The sequence below is a fragment of the Megalobrama amblycephala genome, linkage group LG4 (genome assembly GCF_018812025.1).
Source record: "Megalobrama amblycephala isolate DHTTF-2021 linkage group LG4, ASM1881202v1, whole genome shotgun sequence".
Lineage (NCBI taxonomy): Eukaryota > Metazoa > Chordata > Actinopteri > Cypriniformes > Xenocyprididae > Megalobrama > Megalobrama amblycephala.
In genome coordinates, this window is record NC_063047.1 from 24,503,791 (window position 1) to 24,523,106 (window position 19,316).

Sequence of the window (19,316 nt, forward strand, 5' to 3'; positions counted from 1 at the left end):
TCAACTGCTTGTTAATGCAAATATCTAATCAGACAATCACATGACAGCAATCCATTGCATTGAGGCATGAACACATTGTCAAGACGATCTGCTGAAGTTCAAACTGCATATCAGAATGGGGAAGAAAGGTGATTTAATAACTTTGAACGTGACATGATTGTTGGTGCCAGACGGGCTGGTCTGAGTATTTAAGAAACTGCTGATCTACTGGGATTTTCACGCACAACCATCTCTAGGGTTTACAGAGAATAGTCTGAAAAAGAGAAAATATCCAGTGAGCGGCAGTTCTGTGGGCAAAAAATGCCTTGTCAGTTGTCAGAGGAGAATGCCCAGACTGGTTCGAGCAGATAGAAAGGCAATTTAAATAATCACTTGTTGCAACTGAGGTATGCAGATAAGCATCTCTGAATGCACAACACATCAAACCTTGAACCAGATGGGCTACAGGAGCAGAAGGCCACACCGTGTGGCACTCATGTCAGCTAAGAACAAGAAACTAAGGCTACAATTTGCACAGGCTAAACAAAATTGGACAATAGAAGATTTGGAAAACGTGGCCTGATCCATCCTGGCTTGTATCAATTGTTCAGGCTGGTGGTGCTGCTGTGATGGTGTGGGGGATATATCTTGGCACACTTTGGGCCCAAAGTACCAAAGTCTAGTGCCACAACCTACCTGATTATTGTTGCTGACCATGTCCATCCTTTTATGACCACAGTGTATCCATCTTCCAGGAGGATAACGCACCATGTCACAAAGCTCAAATCATCTCAAACATGACAGTGAGTTCACTATACTCAAAACGGCCTTCACAGTCACCAGATCTCAATCCAATAGAGCACCTTTGGGATATGGTGGAACGAGAGATTTGCATCATGGATGTGCAGCTCAAAAATCTGCAGCAACTACATCATGCTATCATGTCAATATGGACCAAAATCTGTAATGCACTACTAGGTGGTTGTCCTGCATCCTCAATAAACAAGCTCCAGTTAGTCCAAAATGCAGCTGCTTCTTATCAGGTCAAGAAATATGATCATATAACCCCAATTTTATCATCTCTATACTGATTACCTATTATGTTCTGTATCGATTACAAAGTATTGCTGTCCCTAAATGGTTTAGCTCCTGTGTATTTAACCAATCTTCCATCACGCTCTTTAAGGTCACAAAACTCTGGACTTTTGGTAGTACCTAGGATAGCAAAGTCCACTAAAGGAGGTAGTGCATTTTCACTTTTAGCTCCTATACTCTGGAATAGCCTTCCCAATAATATTTGGGGCTCAGACACTCTCTCCCAGTTTAAATCTAGATTAAAGACACATCTCTTTAGCCAAGCATTCACATAATGCATCCCATTTGCTTTTCTGTTTCTACTTCGGGACGCTAACTAAAGATTGCGCCAGCTCCAGTTTGGATCCAGCCTCTTACAATGATTTCAGATGACCCAACACCTGTGAAGAGATGATGCCAACCCCTGCGAGGACTTCAGATGATGCCAACTCTAAATCACCATACAAAACTGCCAAAATGTTCCATATATTGTAATCATTATGATCACAAAATGTAGTTGCTTTGACATGCTCATTGTTTTTGCTTAAATGAATTCATGACGATAGCAATTTTCAAGTATTTGTGGAAAAGGACAAGACTGTTTATTGCTTTTATCAAATGTGCCTTTATAATTTGTTAATGTTGCTTCACTTGTTTAAATATTGGGTAATATACATAGTAATAAAAAATAATGAGAGCTCTAGGCAAGTGTATGGTAGCTGAGGGTCTCATAAAACAAGTCCTCAGTAGTAACATCTAGGAATCTTTCCACAAACTTGCTGCTACTACTACTAAAAAACTGTAAACATAAAAAAACATCTTATAAGTACAGCAAGTAAACAAATTGCTCAGAGCATTAAAGATCTGGCATTGCCAGGAGAAAATCTGTCTCTTGATCCTCCTTCAGCAGAGAATCATTCACCACTGCTCTGTCAGGCCACTAATAGATGACTGGAGATTTATTACAGTGCTGCCCTCTGGCTGATAACAGAGGCTTCGACATACAGCGTGAGCTATGGGGGAACGGAAAATTCTTTATCGACCACGGTGCACAGCATATATTCTTTGCAAGTGTGGGCCATATATCGATTGTCCCTGTGAAACGCTGCGTGTCTTGGCTGCCATGGCGAAAAGTGAGCTCAGGGAGCCTGCTGATGTACCGCACTCCTGCACGTGTCATGATGACAAACTACACACAGCTAAAGCGCTATTCGCTCTCATGTGCTTGTACTCATTCAGTCTCACGCTACCAGCAGGTAATACTTCCCCTTTCCGTTTCTTACTTTCTTTTTTCCTCACTCTGTATTTTGTTTTACTTTTAGTATTTTGCAAAAATGCAAAATAAAAGTAATTTATTCCTGTGATGTCAAAGCTGAATTTTAAGCAGCCGTTACTCCATCTTCAGTGTCACATGATCCTTCAGAAATCATTCTAATATGCTGATTTGCTGCTCAAGAAACATTTAACTGCTCAACAAATATTTTTATTATCAATATTGAAATGGTTGTTCTGCTTATTTATATATTTTATTTATTTATCTTTTTTGTGGAAACAGTGATATAATGTTTTCAGGATTTGTTGATGAAAGTTCAAAAGAACAGCATTTAATTGAAATTATAAACATTATAAATGTTTTTACTGTCACTTTTGATCAATTTAATCAATAAAGTAATTATTATTTTTTTTTTCTTATTGACCCCAAACTTTTGAACAGTTAAACAGATGTTATATAAAACTTAGCCTTGTCATCATTTTGGAAATTGTTTTTTGTGTTCATTGAGATATTGTTTAAAATGTTACTTTTCAAAGGGGGTGTACTCATTTACGCTGAGCCCTGTAGGTAGGTCTAAATTGGTGTGCTCACTTATATCAATGTTATATATATCGTCATATCGTCCAGCCCTAAAACTTGTATAGTTATAGTTTGACCCAGTTATGCAGAATATAAGATGGTAAATATTTAATTGATGAGTTGTCAACACAATTTAAAACAATACAATATATAGGGTATGATTTTACCGCAAAATCCAATGTTTTGACACAAAAACGATAACAGTCAATCGCAAAGCTCTTTCTCATTTTGGATGTGTTTTTTGTGGCATTCACGCTGAAAACCAATGCTGCCACTCGGTCTTTTTACCACTCAATGGGCGTAACCACAGTCATAACGGCCGACGGTGACATCACACGCATACCCTCTATATGCAGGTAGTGTATATATAAAGATATATTAATACAATAAATATATTTATTATATATACAGATTTTTTTCAACTTTGCAGCAGTTATTGTAAGCATTTAATTCATAAAACTCACCCTTTCACTGAAACAAAATTATATAGTCATTCTTTTCTTCATTAAGTGCAGATAAGTACAAATCTATTTTAGTCAAGAAACTATATTAACTAAACTTTGGATGTGATTCACATGACCTGTGTCTAAACAGGCATACCAAAGCTACTCGGTGAAGTTTTATTGCAAAATATTTAAGATGCAAATGTGGTTTCAGTGATCCAGTGGCAAAATGTTTTAAACCTTGTTTCCACCTGCACTGTCCACTTCATCAGATTACCTGTAATGTATGTAAATTCCATAATTTCAAGGAAATTCCATAATTCTAACAATTGTAAGGGCATGTGTAAAAAATGCTCTCTGTGTCTGTGAGCATCATACCTCCTCCTTGTCCAGCAGCAGCATTTGATAGTCGGTGACCACACAGAATTTGGGGTTCCACACAGCATGTTCTGCACACGGGTGACCATATGACATCCAGTGGCCTGGAGGACCCCTCATATCTGACAGAAAGAAGGAAGACCAGAAAAAGATATTGATGATAAAGATGACAACAAAAAAGCACCTGGAAATTCAGAAGAGACATGTGAGGTGAAGGAATTTACGCGATTCCTTTTTTGATTCATGTATTTACAGAATGGCCTGTGCCTTTTAGTTAACTCCTCGACTATTTACAAAGGTCAAACTAAATTCTGAAAGATCTGCAAAGCAAACAGCTCCTGAACCTGTAGCAGACACGTCTTCCAAATGCAACAAGAGCACCCAGAACACATTTATATGGTAATGAGCCCCCTGCTCGTCATCTCTTCTGACAACAAGATAACCAAATATTTCACCAAGTGAGCAAGAAATATTGCAATGTTAATTTAAGTTTGATATAGAGAATGTAAGTAACGTGAATTACCACACTGTCACAGTGTTTCTTTTTTGCATACATCTCATATGGAGACAATGACGTGCCGCATGGAACGTTAACAATCTCATCTTGTCTCAGAACATTGAACAAGCCTGCTGGACTCTGTTCTCATTCACATTCACATTCACGGTGAACCTCCATTTCTCATGTTGAATGGAGGTAAAAGGCCTTTTACAGCCAAATAATTAATGAGTTGAAGTTTAGCTGTTATACTTGCTGTGCTTTACGACTGGAAACTAGCTGTTACACTTGCTGTGCTTTACTACTGGAAACTGTCCATGGGTGCTCTCACAGCTCAGTAGCTCTAAAACATTACAGATTAATGTATTGTTTAATACTATTTTAATCAGTGTGTGTAACAGTGAATTAATATGAGATGTTTGATCTTTCATTTTCTGCTCCAATCTTGAAAAGGTCAAAACACACTAGGTAGCCAATAACACCAACTTTTACACACAAACAGATGGACCAAAAATGACACATTAAACCCTCAAATGGCTCAATGGGAGCAGCTTCCATTCAGTGTTGAGCACAGGTTCAGGGCTCAGGAAGTAAAAGTAACGTGACTTATGCGTGAGGTAATATCTCAGAGAAAAGAGAAATCTTTAATATCTAACATTAATAAGACATACACTACCGTTTAAAAGTTTGGGGTTGGTAAGATTTTTTGATTTTCACCAAAGCTGCAATTATTTAATCAAAAATTAAAATTTTTACAATTTAAAATAACTGGTTTCAATTTATATATGTTAAAACGTAATTTATTTGTGTGATGGCAATGCGGATTTTTCAGCATCATGTATTGTTGTAGTGTATTGTTGTCAAAAGTACCGTCTTTGGAAGCAAGTCGGTACAAAAATGTTTAAAATGTGACGCTTTGAGCGCTGTTGAGCGGATTCGTGAACACCTCTGATTGGCCATTGTCACCAAGTGCTTACACAGATACACTCAGGAGCGTTTGAAAGCGGCTTTCAAAACGCTTTCAAATTCAAACTCTTCCATGTCCTTTTAAACGCTCCCGTGCGTTGCTCATTGTAGCCAATCACAGGCATGTTGAGCATGTGAACACAATGGCCAATCAGAGGTGTTTTTGAATTCACTTTTATTGTATGTGCATTGTGCACCCGCCTATTGGTGCATATTTCTAACGCACCCTTTAAATAAGAAAAAAATTACTGCGCCATTGACTTTAGATCAGTGTTAATTTTCGTTGACGAATAATTTTCGCTTAATATTCAACCTTATATTCAACCTTATTCTGATGGAAATAGCCCCAATCTCGGTGTTCTTGATGTATGAAGATGCAGGTGGCCAGAAACACACAATTCATGGGGTTTGGAGAGCACAATAATCAATTTCCCCAACACTAAAGTGTCATTTTCTAGCATTTCTTTGTTAATTGCAATAATATTTAAAGGAAAAAGAAATGAGAACCCTGTCCAGAAAATTAAAAGATGCAGTAAGAAAGAGAGAGATTAGAGAACACAGAAATTGAATTCAGAAATCCATGTCTGTCAATGAAAGATATCACATGATCTTTTGACTTGATTTCATTATAGTCCAGTGGAAACATGCAACACAAAGAAAAATCTTGCTTTAGATTTATTTGACGATATCCGACTCTTGCACATGCAATCATACAGAACAGTTCAAGTACAAGGCCAGGGCATCCTGTAATCTTGCGATAAAAAAAGAGAAGTCTTATCTTTTAATTTTTTGATTGTGCAGATGCAATTAGCATTGCAGCTGTACTTTGAATGCCGGACACTGTGCACAATCAACGCTTGCTAGATAATGAGCATTACACTTAATAACCCCCTCAAAGGGACACACACAAACACACACAGCTCAGAGATTTGAACATTTAAGACAACCATTACAATTCTATCATGCACACAAACCCACACACGATGCTTTAGAAAGAGGAGCATATGGCTAGTTACAAATTGCTAGAAGCAGTGACTTTTCTCCCAAGATAGTTTTGAAGTGGCCAATCTGTTCTCCTCAAAGTACCTACAAGAAAAAACAAACCACTATCTGGAAACAAGACTGCCATATTTTGTGCCAAAACACCTGACAACTACTTTTATATAACTTTACTTTATATAGACTACAAGAACCAAACTAGAACCTTATAAGTGACTGAATTTATGTGCTTTAGATAGGCAGCAGTGCAATGCCAAAACTATAGACAACTACAGACAAGCAAATACATTATTAAATTAAATAATAAAATATTATCTGGAGATTTCTTTGTATTCAATTGACACATTTTTTTACCCACCATTAGAGTAATGTCAGATGTACACCTTTAAAAAAAAATGTATTCACTCATTCACTCACTCGCTAAAAAACAGGTCTAGCTAGCAATAAAAAAAAACAAGAAGCACATTCTGCGCTTAGCCAAAAATAAAATAAATAAAATAAAATAAAAACAAAGCAAAACTATATAAAATAAAATAATACTAAAGATGAATGAGAGTATAAAAGTACATTTGGAAAATGCATAATAAACTGTTAAATATATTTAACTTATATTTTAAATAAACTAAAAACCAACTATTCCAAAAAAGCAAGCAAGCACCACCGGGATTCAATAATAAATAAATATATAACCTTAAAATAAAGCATAATGTCTATATAATGTTGTCTATGTAGGCAGATGGAACATGGCTAATGTTTCCAAAGAAATAATTAGCAAAATCAGCAAAAAGTTATGTCTATAGATTAATAAAAAAGACAGCATTTCAGCTCCTGTAACTCCTCAGTATATCAGGTCCTTGATTCTTGACAGGATGTTGTTGCTCAAACTGAGCAGTGACCCGGCGCATAAGGTGTGTGATTAAACGTGATATGCTGCTCCATTCCTTCTCCTGTCAAGAAATTAGTGCCCGGTCTTATTCTCAGTTACTTTAAAGTGTCATTTAACGGCTTACGGCTTCACACTATTATAGGGAGGGCAATTGGTCTCTTTATCTTAGCAGCCAGTTTTCTGCTTCTCTAAATAAGCACTTCAAAATGACCACTGCTGTGATTTTATCAAATCATTTATAGCGGCTCTGTTAGAAGACATTAATAAATTTAGAATTATTGCCTTTTCCTTTTAATCTGCTAAATCCATTTGCGATGTGGTCACATCAAAAAGGAGATTACTTTATGCCACTGCCAAAGTGAAGCTCTTATCAGAGCAATAACATGCACACAAGGGAGGGGAGGAGAAAGGGAGCGAAACACACAAATGACATGAGAGAGAGACAGAAAAAAAAAAAAAAAGATTTATTTCAAGTCTCTCTTCCTCATTGGCTGTAACTCTGTGGTCCAACAGTAAGGTTTAAATTCCCCTTCATCAAAACCAAATAAGAAATGTACTCCTTTTAACTCATATTATAATGGATATCATTTAGAATTATCATTAATTTTATTAAAGTGTCCATTACAATGATGCACTTTTAAATTAAAAAACAGACTCACTAAGTAGATTCCTCTCCATTTAATAAGGCACCTGAGCTTATTTGCATTTGAATACTTCTGAGGACAAACACAGAGAAAGTTTCCCTGAGAAAGATCTAACTGCTACTGAATTCATACAGTAAATGAAATCCATTTGGTACTTTTACCAAAGCACTATTTTTATAGAATCTCAACAAGCATTACCATCCACAAAACAATACATGTCTCATTCACACACTTTACACAAATATATATTTTTCATTTAATAAAAAAGACACTGAAGTTTAAGCCTTCATTTTTATGTTTAACAAAGAAAACAAACATTTTTCCTAGTATTTTTTTCTAGAAAACAAACATTTTTCCTGTACTATCCCCTTGGGAAATGCACCCAATAACTCACACACTACCAGTTCAGCACCATGCATCTGTTATCCTACTAATAAAATACTTATGCTACCGAGAAAAAAAAAAAAAAAAGATCATTAAGAAAAGTAGAAAAGTGCATTCAAAGAGACTAGCACTGGAACTTTTGTATTGCAGGCTGCACTTGGACAAACAGAAGAAATTGCCAATTTACCTCAGAGAACAAGAAAAAAAAAAAAGAGTGAAAACCTGTAAAATCCAACAAGCCTGTCAAACATTGTTTCCTCAGAATCAAACCCAGAATAGCTTGTGCTCTGAAACATCAGGCAAATATACTGTAAGACTTAGCATGAAAAAGGTCTGCAAAGCCACAACGCAAAAAGACACTTCAAAGGGAGTTATTCAGATAAATAAGCAGTTTCTGAACCCCCTGAAATGCCTTGATTGTACGGTTTCCGGGTTGAACAACATGTTTCCTGGAAAAGGTGTGCAACGGGTTTGAGAAAGGTTTTCTCTTGTTTGGTGGATGTGTCAGAAATGTCAGCCCAATCAGCGGCAACATGTATTTAAACCATGCGGTATTAAAGAGACAGCTCACACAATGGGTATGAATGTAACATAAAAATACTATACATATTTATATATTTTGCTATTGTATTGTGAAGTGACACTTTCATAAACTTTTCTATAGGCCTACTCCTCTGATTATATAATATTACAATATCACAGCACAACACCAGTGATCATCAATAATGATAAGCCTAATACAATAAAAAATAATAAGGTCATATAGATCATAACACAATCTCGGAGGTAAGAAGCGGATTATCCTTCACCTGAAATTAGGGCTGTGACGGTGGCAAATTTTTACTACCGCGATGGTAAATCACCAACAACCGCCGGTGTTGCGGTGGTGGGGTCCGAAGGGGGGAGGGGCCGAGGTTTTTATATATATATTTATATAAAATATATATATAATTGTGTTAGACTTGCGTTTCGCCGTCATTTTGATGGACAGGATCGTAAAAAGAATCCATCATAATCAATATTAGGCTTTTTAATCATTTTAATTTTTATATTTTAATGATAAGACATTTTATTCACAATCTTACAGGATAAGCAAATAGGCATAGGCTTGCATTTATTTATACTATGAAAAGAAAGTTGATCAAAGACAAGCTGCGTCACTTTCAGTTTTTATCTTGAACTCTTGTCACGGATTGTGAGTGAATGCGATCATCCTTTCCTCTTTACTATTGTACAGAACGAAATAAACATTAATGAAAATAAAAAAATATGTTGAAAGATACAGTAGCTTACCGAAATCTGTATCACGTCAGTTCAGTCAGTGTTGCCAACAATGTCACCTAACATTATACCTCAGAAAAGCCATTCGTTGACCATAAACTTATAGTCAGCAAGAAAAATAAAAAAACTTAAGTAAGCATGCATAAGTAACTTTATCATTATACAATTTACTTAAACTGGGTGCTCGTCTGTGTGTAACCAAGCGCATCGTTTTCATTTTATTCTGGAGACTGAACTCGCGCTCTGCTGCCACACTGGAGCGCACTCACCACCTACTGGACAGGAGTGGGAATTACAACAATCTAACATACAAACTACATAATCTGTCAAAATGACGGACGGGCTGCAGATTTTTTCCGTCACTGCTAAACAAATTCCATCAAAGACGGAAAATTTTCAGTTAGCGCGATCTCTGAGATATATAAATATATATTATATATGACGTCACACTACCGCCGGTGATGGTGACACTCCACGACCGCGGTGCGCGGTTGTCATGCCTACCGTCACAGCCCTACCTGAAATGTTTCTCTTTTCATCCTGAAATGCGAGGCAAATGTTGGATCACAATAATTCGAATTTTCCACAAAAATTTCACTCGATTGGGATGTTCTCTTTTATTCTGGACGGCAAGGGCAGTGACTGTAAGATCGAGCGTATTTTGCTGCATTAAACATGTATTTATACAGACTTCATCAGGCTCCGAAAATTCTTCAAAAAGAACACAAAGAAAGGCCTTCTCAGTTGCCATAGTTGCAACTCTTGCGTCATCAGAACAGGGTGTTCAACGCACCATCGTTTCCATTTAAAAAACATTTTGCAACGTTTTGTCGGGGCTGAACGCAGCCCTGGTTAAGTTGTGTTAGCAATCTCACAGTTATGGTAAGGGGTGTAACACTTCCGAAACACGAAGAAGTTGACTGTTCATAACACACTGATCCAGCTGACCAATCAGAGCAGACTTAGTTTTCAGAAGTGGACTTGGAAGAGAGGTGCTGCTACAATGTAAAATATGTGGAAATTAAGGTGTTTTTTGAACATTCAGCCATGAAAACTTATTTTAGTAGACCATAAAAACAAAAAGGGCATAATATGTCCCCTTTAAGACAACTATGCTTTTCTTAATATGTCTTAATGCAATGCGGATTATATCAATTATGCGTCTGATTCAGTCTGAACTGTTATTCAGTCTTCAATAAACAAAAAATACACCAAATCAGAACAGAAACACTGTTGTTATGCCAATTCAGAAATTTGTATGAGATTTAATGAGAATTATGTGAAGCAGCTAAAGAATTAGTGTTTGTGATTGTAGGAGAGCATAATTAGATCTGATATGGACAATGTGAATAAATATGATCCTTCCTTCATTAGGTTAGGAATGAATAGAAGACACAATAATCAAACAAACCAAGTTTGTATTTGCCAGCAAATGTTCCTTTACCTAATAACAAAACCAAGTCTGATAACACAGTGCAGGGGATTGAACAACAACCCTAAGCTCTAAATCAGGGGTACTCAAGTTCAGAGGCCAAGAGGGCCGCATTTTAACCAAATGAAACACCAAGGGCCACAAATTATAACTTGGATCGTAAGACTTTTATTTAGGCCTACTTAAGACAATATTTGTAGTTTTACTGTTTATTTACTAAAAGTGCAGTTTATTATCTAGCTAAGTCTTAATAGTATGGTGTCCTTTTTAAAGTGTCACTTAACATGATAAATGGCATTTAAAAAAATGATTAATAGCTTGTCTTGCTGTATTCTTAATGTACAAATGCATAAAGAAAAACAAGAACTGATGAAAAGAAATCCTTATTCATTTGAAATGTCTGCATTGTTTTCACAAGAAATTTAAGGAGTGGCTGTTGTTCACTGGCTGATGAGAGTTTGTCCATAAGACGAAAACATTGCACTTTTTTTAGTCTTTTTATACTCCATTGCACCTTTTAACACTTTTTATAGCACCTATTTATACGTTTTATTATTTGTATTATTATTACCTACCTTTTAATTTGGTCAGAATCCAAAAATCTTTTTTTTTCTTTTTCTTTTTTTAATGTTCAATCACAATCTCATGAATTATCTAACTATAACCAACGTTGTAAACACGATAAATAAGATATTCTCCGTAAGCTCAATGATGTGATGATAGATCTGTAATGGGAGCGCTGCTTGCTTTCTGTTTATAACACATTGACATTAAGAATAAAAGGTTTGTTTTCATGATGCTCGGCAACATACGCACTGCAAAGTTTGAGGAATGTCAACTGCATTTCATCATGGAAAAATAAGGTTACTTTGTTTTTTACATGCGCGCACAGTCTCGAGCCTTTGATGGCGTTCACGAACACAAGTGCTCGACACATGCGCACTGGAGAGATTCATGCTTGTCTAGTCTTTTTCGCTCAAATAGTTACAATAAAATGTCTTTGTACTTGTTTAAAATTAGAGTTGCTGGTATCTTTTAATCCCCTCAAACGAGCGCTCTCGGTCGGCTATTGTGTTTGTTGTTACTCTTGTTCTGTCTTATCCGTTTCTTTTCAGACTGAAACAACAGCCCGTTTCAGTGCTGACACCTTGTGGACAAACTAAATTAGTGCAAAAACTATTCAATGCGCGCGTGCAAAGTGCCTTCAGTTTATATTGTTCTTTGCGGTTAGAAAAACTGCTGCGCGCGTACACTATACGCGTTCTTATGGAGTCAAATTAATGCCTTAAAGTTTTGCACAAAAATAAAGTTTTGCAAAACAAAAAAAAAGAATTGAGCAATAAAAAAATGTTTTGCAAACAAAAATAAAGAATTGCAAAGGAAAAATAAAGTATTGAGCAGAAAAAATAAGTTTTGCAAGCAAAAATAATAAATTGCAAAATAAAATAACGTAGTGCAAAAATAAAAATATAATCAATTACAAAAATCAATGACAGCTGTAATCCTATTTTATCTTTGCCACATATTTTTCATGCTCAAACCTACTAAATCATTTGCAACGCTCATTTTATTCTGCGTTTCAGTCAAGCGTGCGCTCACGATACCGGCTTTCGTTTGCGCTGCACTGTTCTGTGCGGTTCTCTATGGCGTTATTTTACTGTCAATTGTCGAGAGCACATTATTGTGACGCGAGAGCATATCAATGTAATGCGCGAGCGCAAATCTGTCCGCTCGCGCGCAGATTTCCTTTGCTCTCGCGCAAATCTGGACGCGCGCGCTCAAATATACAGTGCTCTCTTATGAACTGCCTCTCCTCTCGCTCAGATATTGCGTGTGCACGCTCAAACTGTTTCCTGCGTGCTCAAACGTGTCCTGCGCGCTCAAACTGCACATGTGCGCTCACGAATCTCTCCGTGCTCTTGCAGAAATTAATTTGCTTTTGGATTAAATGCTGTCAAAAGTTATAAACCAATCAGAAGAGACGACTGATCCATGAAAATGCTACGTGGAATCTTATTGGCTGAGAGTGAACTGCGCCTGGAATTCTTTCGACAAAAATATATATTTTATTTCTTTACAATTTAATAATATTTATCAAATGTAACCTAGTCTAACTGCATCACATTACAGGTCAAACCCCTATTTATCTAAACAAACAAACAAAAAATGTTTCTTAAAGTTATTGTGGTCATACGTTTTGTGTTGAAATTAAAAAAAAAAAAAAAAAATAGGTAACATTTTACAATAAGGTTTTTATTTGTTAACTTTAGTTAATGTATTATCTAACATGAACTAACAATGTGCAATACATTACTGTAATTATTAATCTTTGTTAACGTTAAAAATACAGCTGTTTGTTGGTTGTTTACTTCACAGTGCATTTAATAATGTTAACAAATACAACATTTGATTTTAATAACGTATTAGTAAATGTTGAAATTAACATTAACAAATATTAATAAATGCTGAAGAAGAGCAATTCATTATTAGTTAATGTTAACTAATGCAGTTAAATAATGTTAACGCAACCTTATTGTAAAGTATTACCAACAAACATCTTCTGATTTAAGACCGAACAAGATCAGGGTCAAATCGTCATTCCCTTAATACTTAAAGGCAGGGTAGGTAAGAAATTTTGTTCCAAATTTGTTTAAACTTTCTATATATATACATGCATAATTAAAATGTAAGAACTCTGGTAAAAAGAGTATAAAAATCGAGTGACTCTAGACCGTTTAATCTGTATTAAACACAGCTCATTATTTCCATCCGGGACGAAACATAGGATTGGCTTAGGCGGCTGTCACTCTCTCGCAACCATGGCAACCACCCTTTTGCCACACATGACCTGCCCACTTGCGCGCGCACGTTTGATTTGGGGAATCCAAGAGGCACGGATCCTAGGAATACCAAAACAATGGCAGAGAAACAGCAAGCTAAATTCACAGTATCGGCCTATGCAGTTAGTGAAGGCAAACCAGGCAAAAAAAGGAAGACAGTAACAGTACAAGAAAAGGCAATGAACAAAAAGTCTTTGGATAAACAAAGAAATAAAACGCGAGTTAATATCGGCGTGGCTTTCCAGCGATGGCGAGAACTGAGGGAACTCAAGGGGCTGAAAAGTGACTCCTTGATGGCTTTATTTCTGCTGGACAGGTAAATCTTTCTTTTTGTATTTTGATCATACATATTTTTTTGTTTATTTTTTCATGAAGCATGTGTCATTAGCACACGTAGCTGCGTAATATAGCTAACATAACATTACTTAGCGAGCCGTAGTAGAGACGATAAATAATGATAGCTATAGTGTTGAATTGTGCATAATTTTACCCTCTGTCTAAGTCTTTTACCATGTTCACCTGCAAGTTTACCTGCACGTTTTTTTCGCCTTTGTTTTGTTTTTATATTCTCTACCTATGTTTACTGATGTCTTTATCTTGTATCTGTGTGTGTCGTACACACTTTGTTGTATGTGTGTGTTATTATTTTGTGTCTGCAATGCAGTTGTGAGTTGATATTTGAGTGTATGTTACTCTGTTGATCTGTAGAACAACGTATATGTTATGAATCTTACACGAAATTCATCTTCATCACAGTGTAAATGATGGTAATGGAAAAACGTGTATCATGCAACCTGTTTTTAGCTTTGCCTTATAGATAACTAGCTCGTTAGCGAATCAAAAAATATATATTTTAAACTTTACCAATATCAATATGCTAGCTTGATAGTGAGTACTAAAATACATCTTGTTTGTTTATCTTCATAATTTTAAAGTTATTTTTATTACATGTGATTCTGACATGATGTCACTACATGCACTGTGCTCCTTCCTCTCCGCTCGTCTCAGGTAAATAATGCGTCTTCCAGCTCAGTGGTCGGAGTCACACGTTCATGCGTTTTGGGGGCGTGGCTTTGGAAGGAGCCCAGAAGGGAGGGGGTGGAGTGAATGGAAATAATGAGCTGTCTTTAAAACAGTCGTGAGAGGTCTACAGACACTCGATTTTTATACTTTCTTTTTCAGAGTACTTACATTTTAATTATGTATTGATATATAAATAAAGTTTAAACAAATTTTGAAAAAAAGTTTTTTATACATTTTTTTGCCTACCCTGCCTTTAATGTGGAGATCACATACCACCATAGTCAATTGGTATAAAACATGACATACAAAAATACCTAAGCTCTTGTGTATGCACGATTAAGCAAAAGAACGCGATCTTATTCCTAAATGACAACGATTCGGTTATGTCTATTAAACCTTTTGAAATTACAATCATACCAGAATATTTAAACCTGCTTTTGCATTGCTGCTGAAAGCAGTGGTCATGTAAGCTATATGTTTTAAACAGCTTCACAAAGTGTTTTCAACAACATACTATTGCTACATCTGTGTTGCAAACATTAAATAATAATGCAAGTATTGCAATAACAATTTATAGTCTGAATATACACTGATTTCAGCAATTAAAATAAGTAGCTAAATGAATGTTGAAACTAATGTTGTTACACTGTTCTGCCAGTAGGTGGTGACCAGTGACTGTTAAAATGTATTTGATGTATCAGAATCATTAATTCCAGACCTCAAAAGAAATTGACTATAGTGGTATATGTGATCTCCACATTAAGTATTAAGGGAATGACGATTTGACCCTGATCTTGTTCGGTCTTAAATCAGAAGATGTTTGTTGGTAATACTTTACAATAAGGTTGCGTTAACATTATTTAACTGCATTAGTTAACATTAACTAATAATGAATTGCTCTTCTTCAGCATTTATTAATATTTGTTAATGTTAATTTCAACATTTACTAATACGTTATTAAAATCAAATGTTGTATTTGTTAACATTATTAAATGCACTGTGAAGTAAACAACCAACAAACAGCTGTATTTTTAAAGTTAACAAAGATTAATAATTACAGTAATGTATTGCACATTGTTAGTTCATGTTAGATAATACATTAACTAATGTTAACAAATAAAAACCTTATTGTAAAATGTTACCTATTTTTAAAAAAAAAAAATTCAACACAAAACGTATGACCACAATAACTTTAAGAAACATTTTTTGTTTGTTTGTTTAGATAAATAGGGGTTTGACCTGTAATGTGATGCAGTTAGACTAGGTTACATTTGATAAATATTATTAAATTGTGAATAAATAAAATACATATCTTTGTCGAAAGAATTCCAGGCGCAGTTCACTCTCAGCCAATAAGATTCCATGTAGCATTTTCATGGATCAGTCGTCTCTTCTGATTGGTTTATAACTTTTGACAGCGTTTAATCCAAAAGCCAAATTAATTTCTGCAAGAGCACGGAGAGATTCGTGAGCGCACATGTGCAGTTTGAGCGCGCAGGACACGTTTGAGCACGCAGGAAACAGTTTGAGCGTGCACACGCAATATCTGAGCGAGAGGAGAGGCAGTTCATAAGAGAGCACTGTATATTTGAGCGCGCGCGTCCAGATTTGCGCGAGAGCAAAGGAAATCCGCGCGCGAGCGGACAGATTTGCGCTCGCACATTACATTGATATGCTCTCGCGTCACAATAATGTGCTCTCGACAATTGACAGTAAAATAACGCCATAGTTCTCTTTATGGCACTGGTTTGACGTGGGGGTGGAGTCAAGAAACGGGGGCACGCCCCCGCGAAACACGTCATCGGCAGGAGACGCAGATCGCAACAGAACAGATCAAGCATAGAGACAGAGCGCATTTATTATAATCTGAAAACCACGCCCACCGGGGGAAAAACAATCCAACCGTCTCTATTGACTTTGTAATGCGTGAGGCTGCCTCCTTGTCTTTTCTGACTCATTACAAAAAACAGAACAATGCCTAAAAGCTGCTGTGTGACAAGGTGTACAGCTAACAAGCTAAAAAACCCAGAAATAAGTTTTTATAAGCTGTCGACCCCAAAAAACGAATGTTTAAGGACACAAAAGTGGATACAGGCAGTGAGACAGAGCACAACAGGTCATATTACTATAAGAAATGCATTGGAGGGGGTCGTAATTGGCGATAACATATGCTAAACAAACCAACAAAAACAAACCATTCATTATTTTTAACCATGTCAAAGAATTATTTCACCTGTCGCTGATTACGTTCCCCTCCAATGCATTTCGCGGGGGCGTGCCCCCGTTTCTTGACTCCACCCCCACGTCAAACCAGTGCCATAAAGAGATCCGCACAGAACAGTGCAGCGCAAAAGAAAACCAGTATCGTGAGCGCACGCTTGACTGAAACGCAGAATAAAATGAGCGTTGCAAATGATTTAGTAGGTTTGAGCATGAAAAATATGTGGCAAAGATAAAATAGGATTACAGCTGTCATTGATTTTTGTAATTGATTATATTTTTATTTTTGCACTACTTTATTTTATTTTGCAATTTATTATTTTTGTTTGCAAAACTTATTTTTTTCTGCTCAATACTTTATTTTTCCTTTGCAATTCTTTATTTTTGTTTGCAAAACATTTTTTTATTGCTCAATTCTTTTTTGTGTTTTGCAAAACTTTATTTTTGTGCAAAACTTTAAGGCATTAATTTGACTCCATACCGTTCTCTGCTGATGATTACAGCGTCACGCGCACTGTACGCCTACCCTAGTGTACGTGTAAAAAAAGTAATATTCACGCTAATTTTGGACGCAAATTATAATAAAAATACATTTATATGTAGCATGATGCGGGCCACAAATTTAATGCTGACGGGCCGGATGCGGCCCGCGGGCCGCCTGTTGAGTACCCCTGCTCTAAATCATGTGTTACTGCATGAAAGACAGGAAATCCTTAGAAAAAAAACAAACACAAACTGAATTAAAACACCATCCTTTTCTATATACAGACATACTGACAAACAGAGAGGCAAAGCACTGATTACTCCGACATGGGACAAAACTTTACCTTTAGTTTCTATTTAAGAGAGTTAATTATCACTAGAACTATTCTTAACACAAATGTTCATTTGATTTTTTTTTTTTTTTTAATCAAAATTATGAAAATGAACATCACTCACACCAAAACTGCATTTCCAGTAAGTCCTACAGCAGCCTATATGAACTCTTTCCATTTTACTACAGTGCAAGTTAACCTTGTGCACAAGAGAGCCATAGATTAAACACTTCATTATATGACTGTATGTAACCAATTACTAAACAAAAGCCTGGAAAGAAATCTATGATGAAATTTTTCTAAGTAGGTCAGAGAGTAATACAGCAGCTGATCTGTTTTGTCTCTCGCTCTCTCTTCCTCCAGCTGCTCAGGTCTGCATGTGTTCTGCTCTACTGTATTTCAGGCTCCAAAGATCAGGGATATTTGTCTACAGAACGTGCGCGGACCAAAATTTCATGTGCGCATACAGTCCCACTGTACAATGTCCATTACTACTGATATTCATAATGCATGTTTCCTTAAGAAGACATCAGCTCACTGTCTCTCATTCATACTTTCAGATGCTTCACATGCATATGGATCATTTCATGTTTCCCAGTTATTGTTTTTTTTTTTTTTTTTACATCATAGGTTTTTCTGCTGTCCAATCAATCAGTAGAGGAACTAATCTAATGTTTCTTGCTTATTCTATGTCAGCGCAAACACCACCACTTATACTACATCCTGTTAAACTACAGTAAAGAACAAACAAAATGAAATTCCCTATAAAATAGGGTGATAATGTTTTATGTATTACAAGATGGCATATTGGTGCTTGTATATTTCACAACTTATACTGTATAATTCATATAATGTAAAATATGTAATATATGATAATATATAATAAAATGTACTGATAACAGCCATTATAAAGGTGCTAAAATAAAAAGCCAAATGATGAATCACTGAATCATGATGTTCATTGTTAGCGGCCAGTACAAAAACGGGGCCAATACTCATGCAGACTGTGCACAGGGCCATAAACACAAAAACAAAACACATCAGGGTAACACACAAACTAAAATAATGCAATAAACATTCACTAAATAATAGAAAACGTAACACAAAACACCTGATGTACATTACTGACAAAAAAAGAATAAACAACAAAATTACTTTTGCAGGGACTTCAGGAAATGTCCTTTTACTGTTTTTCACCGTAAATTATATGATATTAGTTTTTACTTGCAAAAACAAAAACAAATTTGACAGAAGTTTACAGTAAAATTATATGTAATCCCTTTACAGTTTTTCCACTGTAAATAATAAGGTAACTTACAATTAACCAATTAACAGGTTTTTACTATAGCATGTTTTTTTTCTATAAAAATTAAGCATTTTTACAGTGAATATTCAGCAGTCAGCATTATATATTTGAATACAACGATGAAAACACACACCTGTTGAAAATCTGCAGCCACAACATTGAGAAGAAACTGTGTCTTGCATCAATACAAAATTACTTTGTTGCATCAACAAAAATAAGCCTGTAAAGATAAGCCAGTTCCACAAAACAATAGTCCGTGACAGACAAAGACGAGGTGAGCCAGCAAAGAAGGATAAAA

The 19,316-nt window shown here is 35.9% G+C and overlaps 1 protein-coding gene across 5 annotated transcripts in view; it reads right to left on the minus strand.

The window, feature by feature from the left end:
* dab2ipb (DAB2 interacting protein b) overlaps positions 1-19,316 on the minus strand; it is a 179,479-nt gene that overhangs the window by 142,030 nt on the left and 18,133 nt on the right. For 4 of the 5 annotated variants that reach the window (XM_048188492.1, XM_048188493.1, XM_048188491.1 and 1 more), the window contains one exon: positions 3,727-3,848. In XM_048188492.1, the coding sequence (XP_048044449.1) occupies positions 3,727-3,848 (122 nt within the window). Of the gene's footprint in view, positions 1-3,726; positions 3,849-9,394; positions 9,621-19,316 lie in introns of those variants that run through there. The other variant, XM_048188495.1, reaches the window with a different exon arrangement.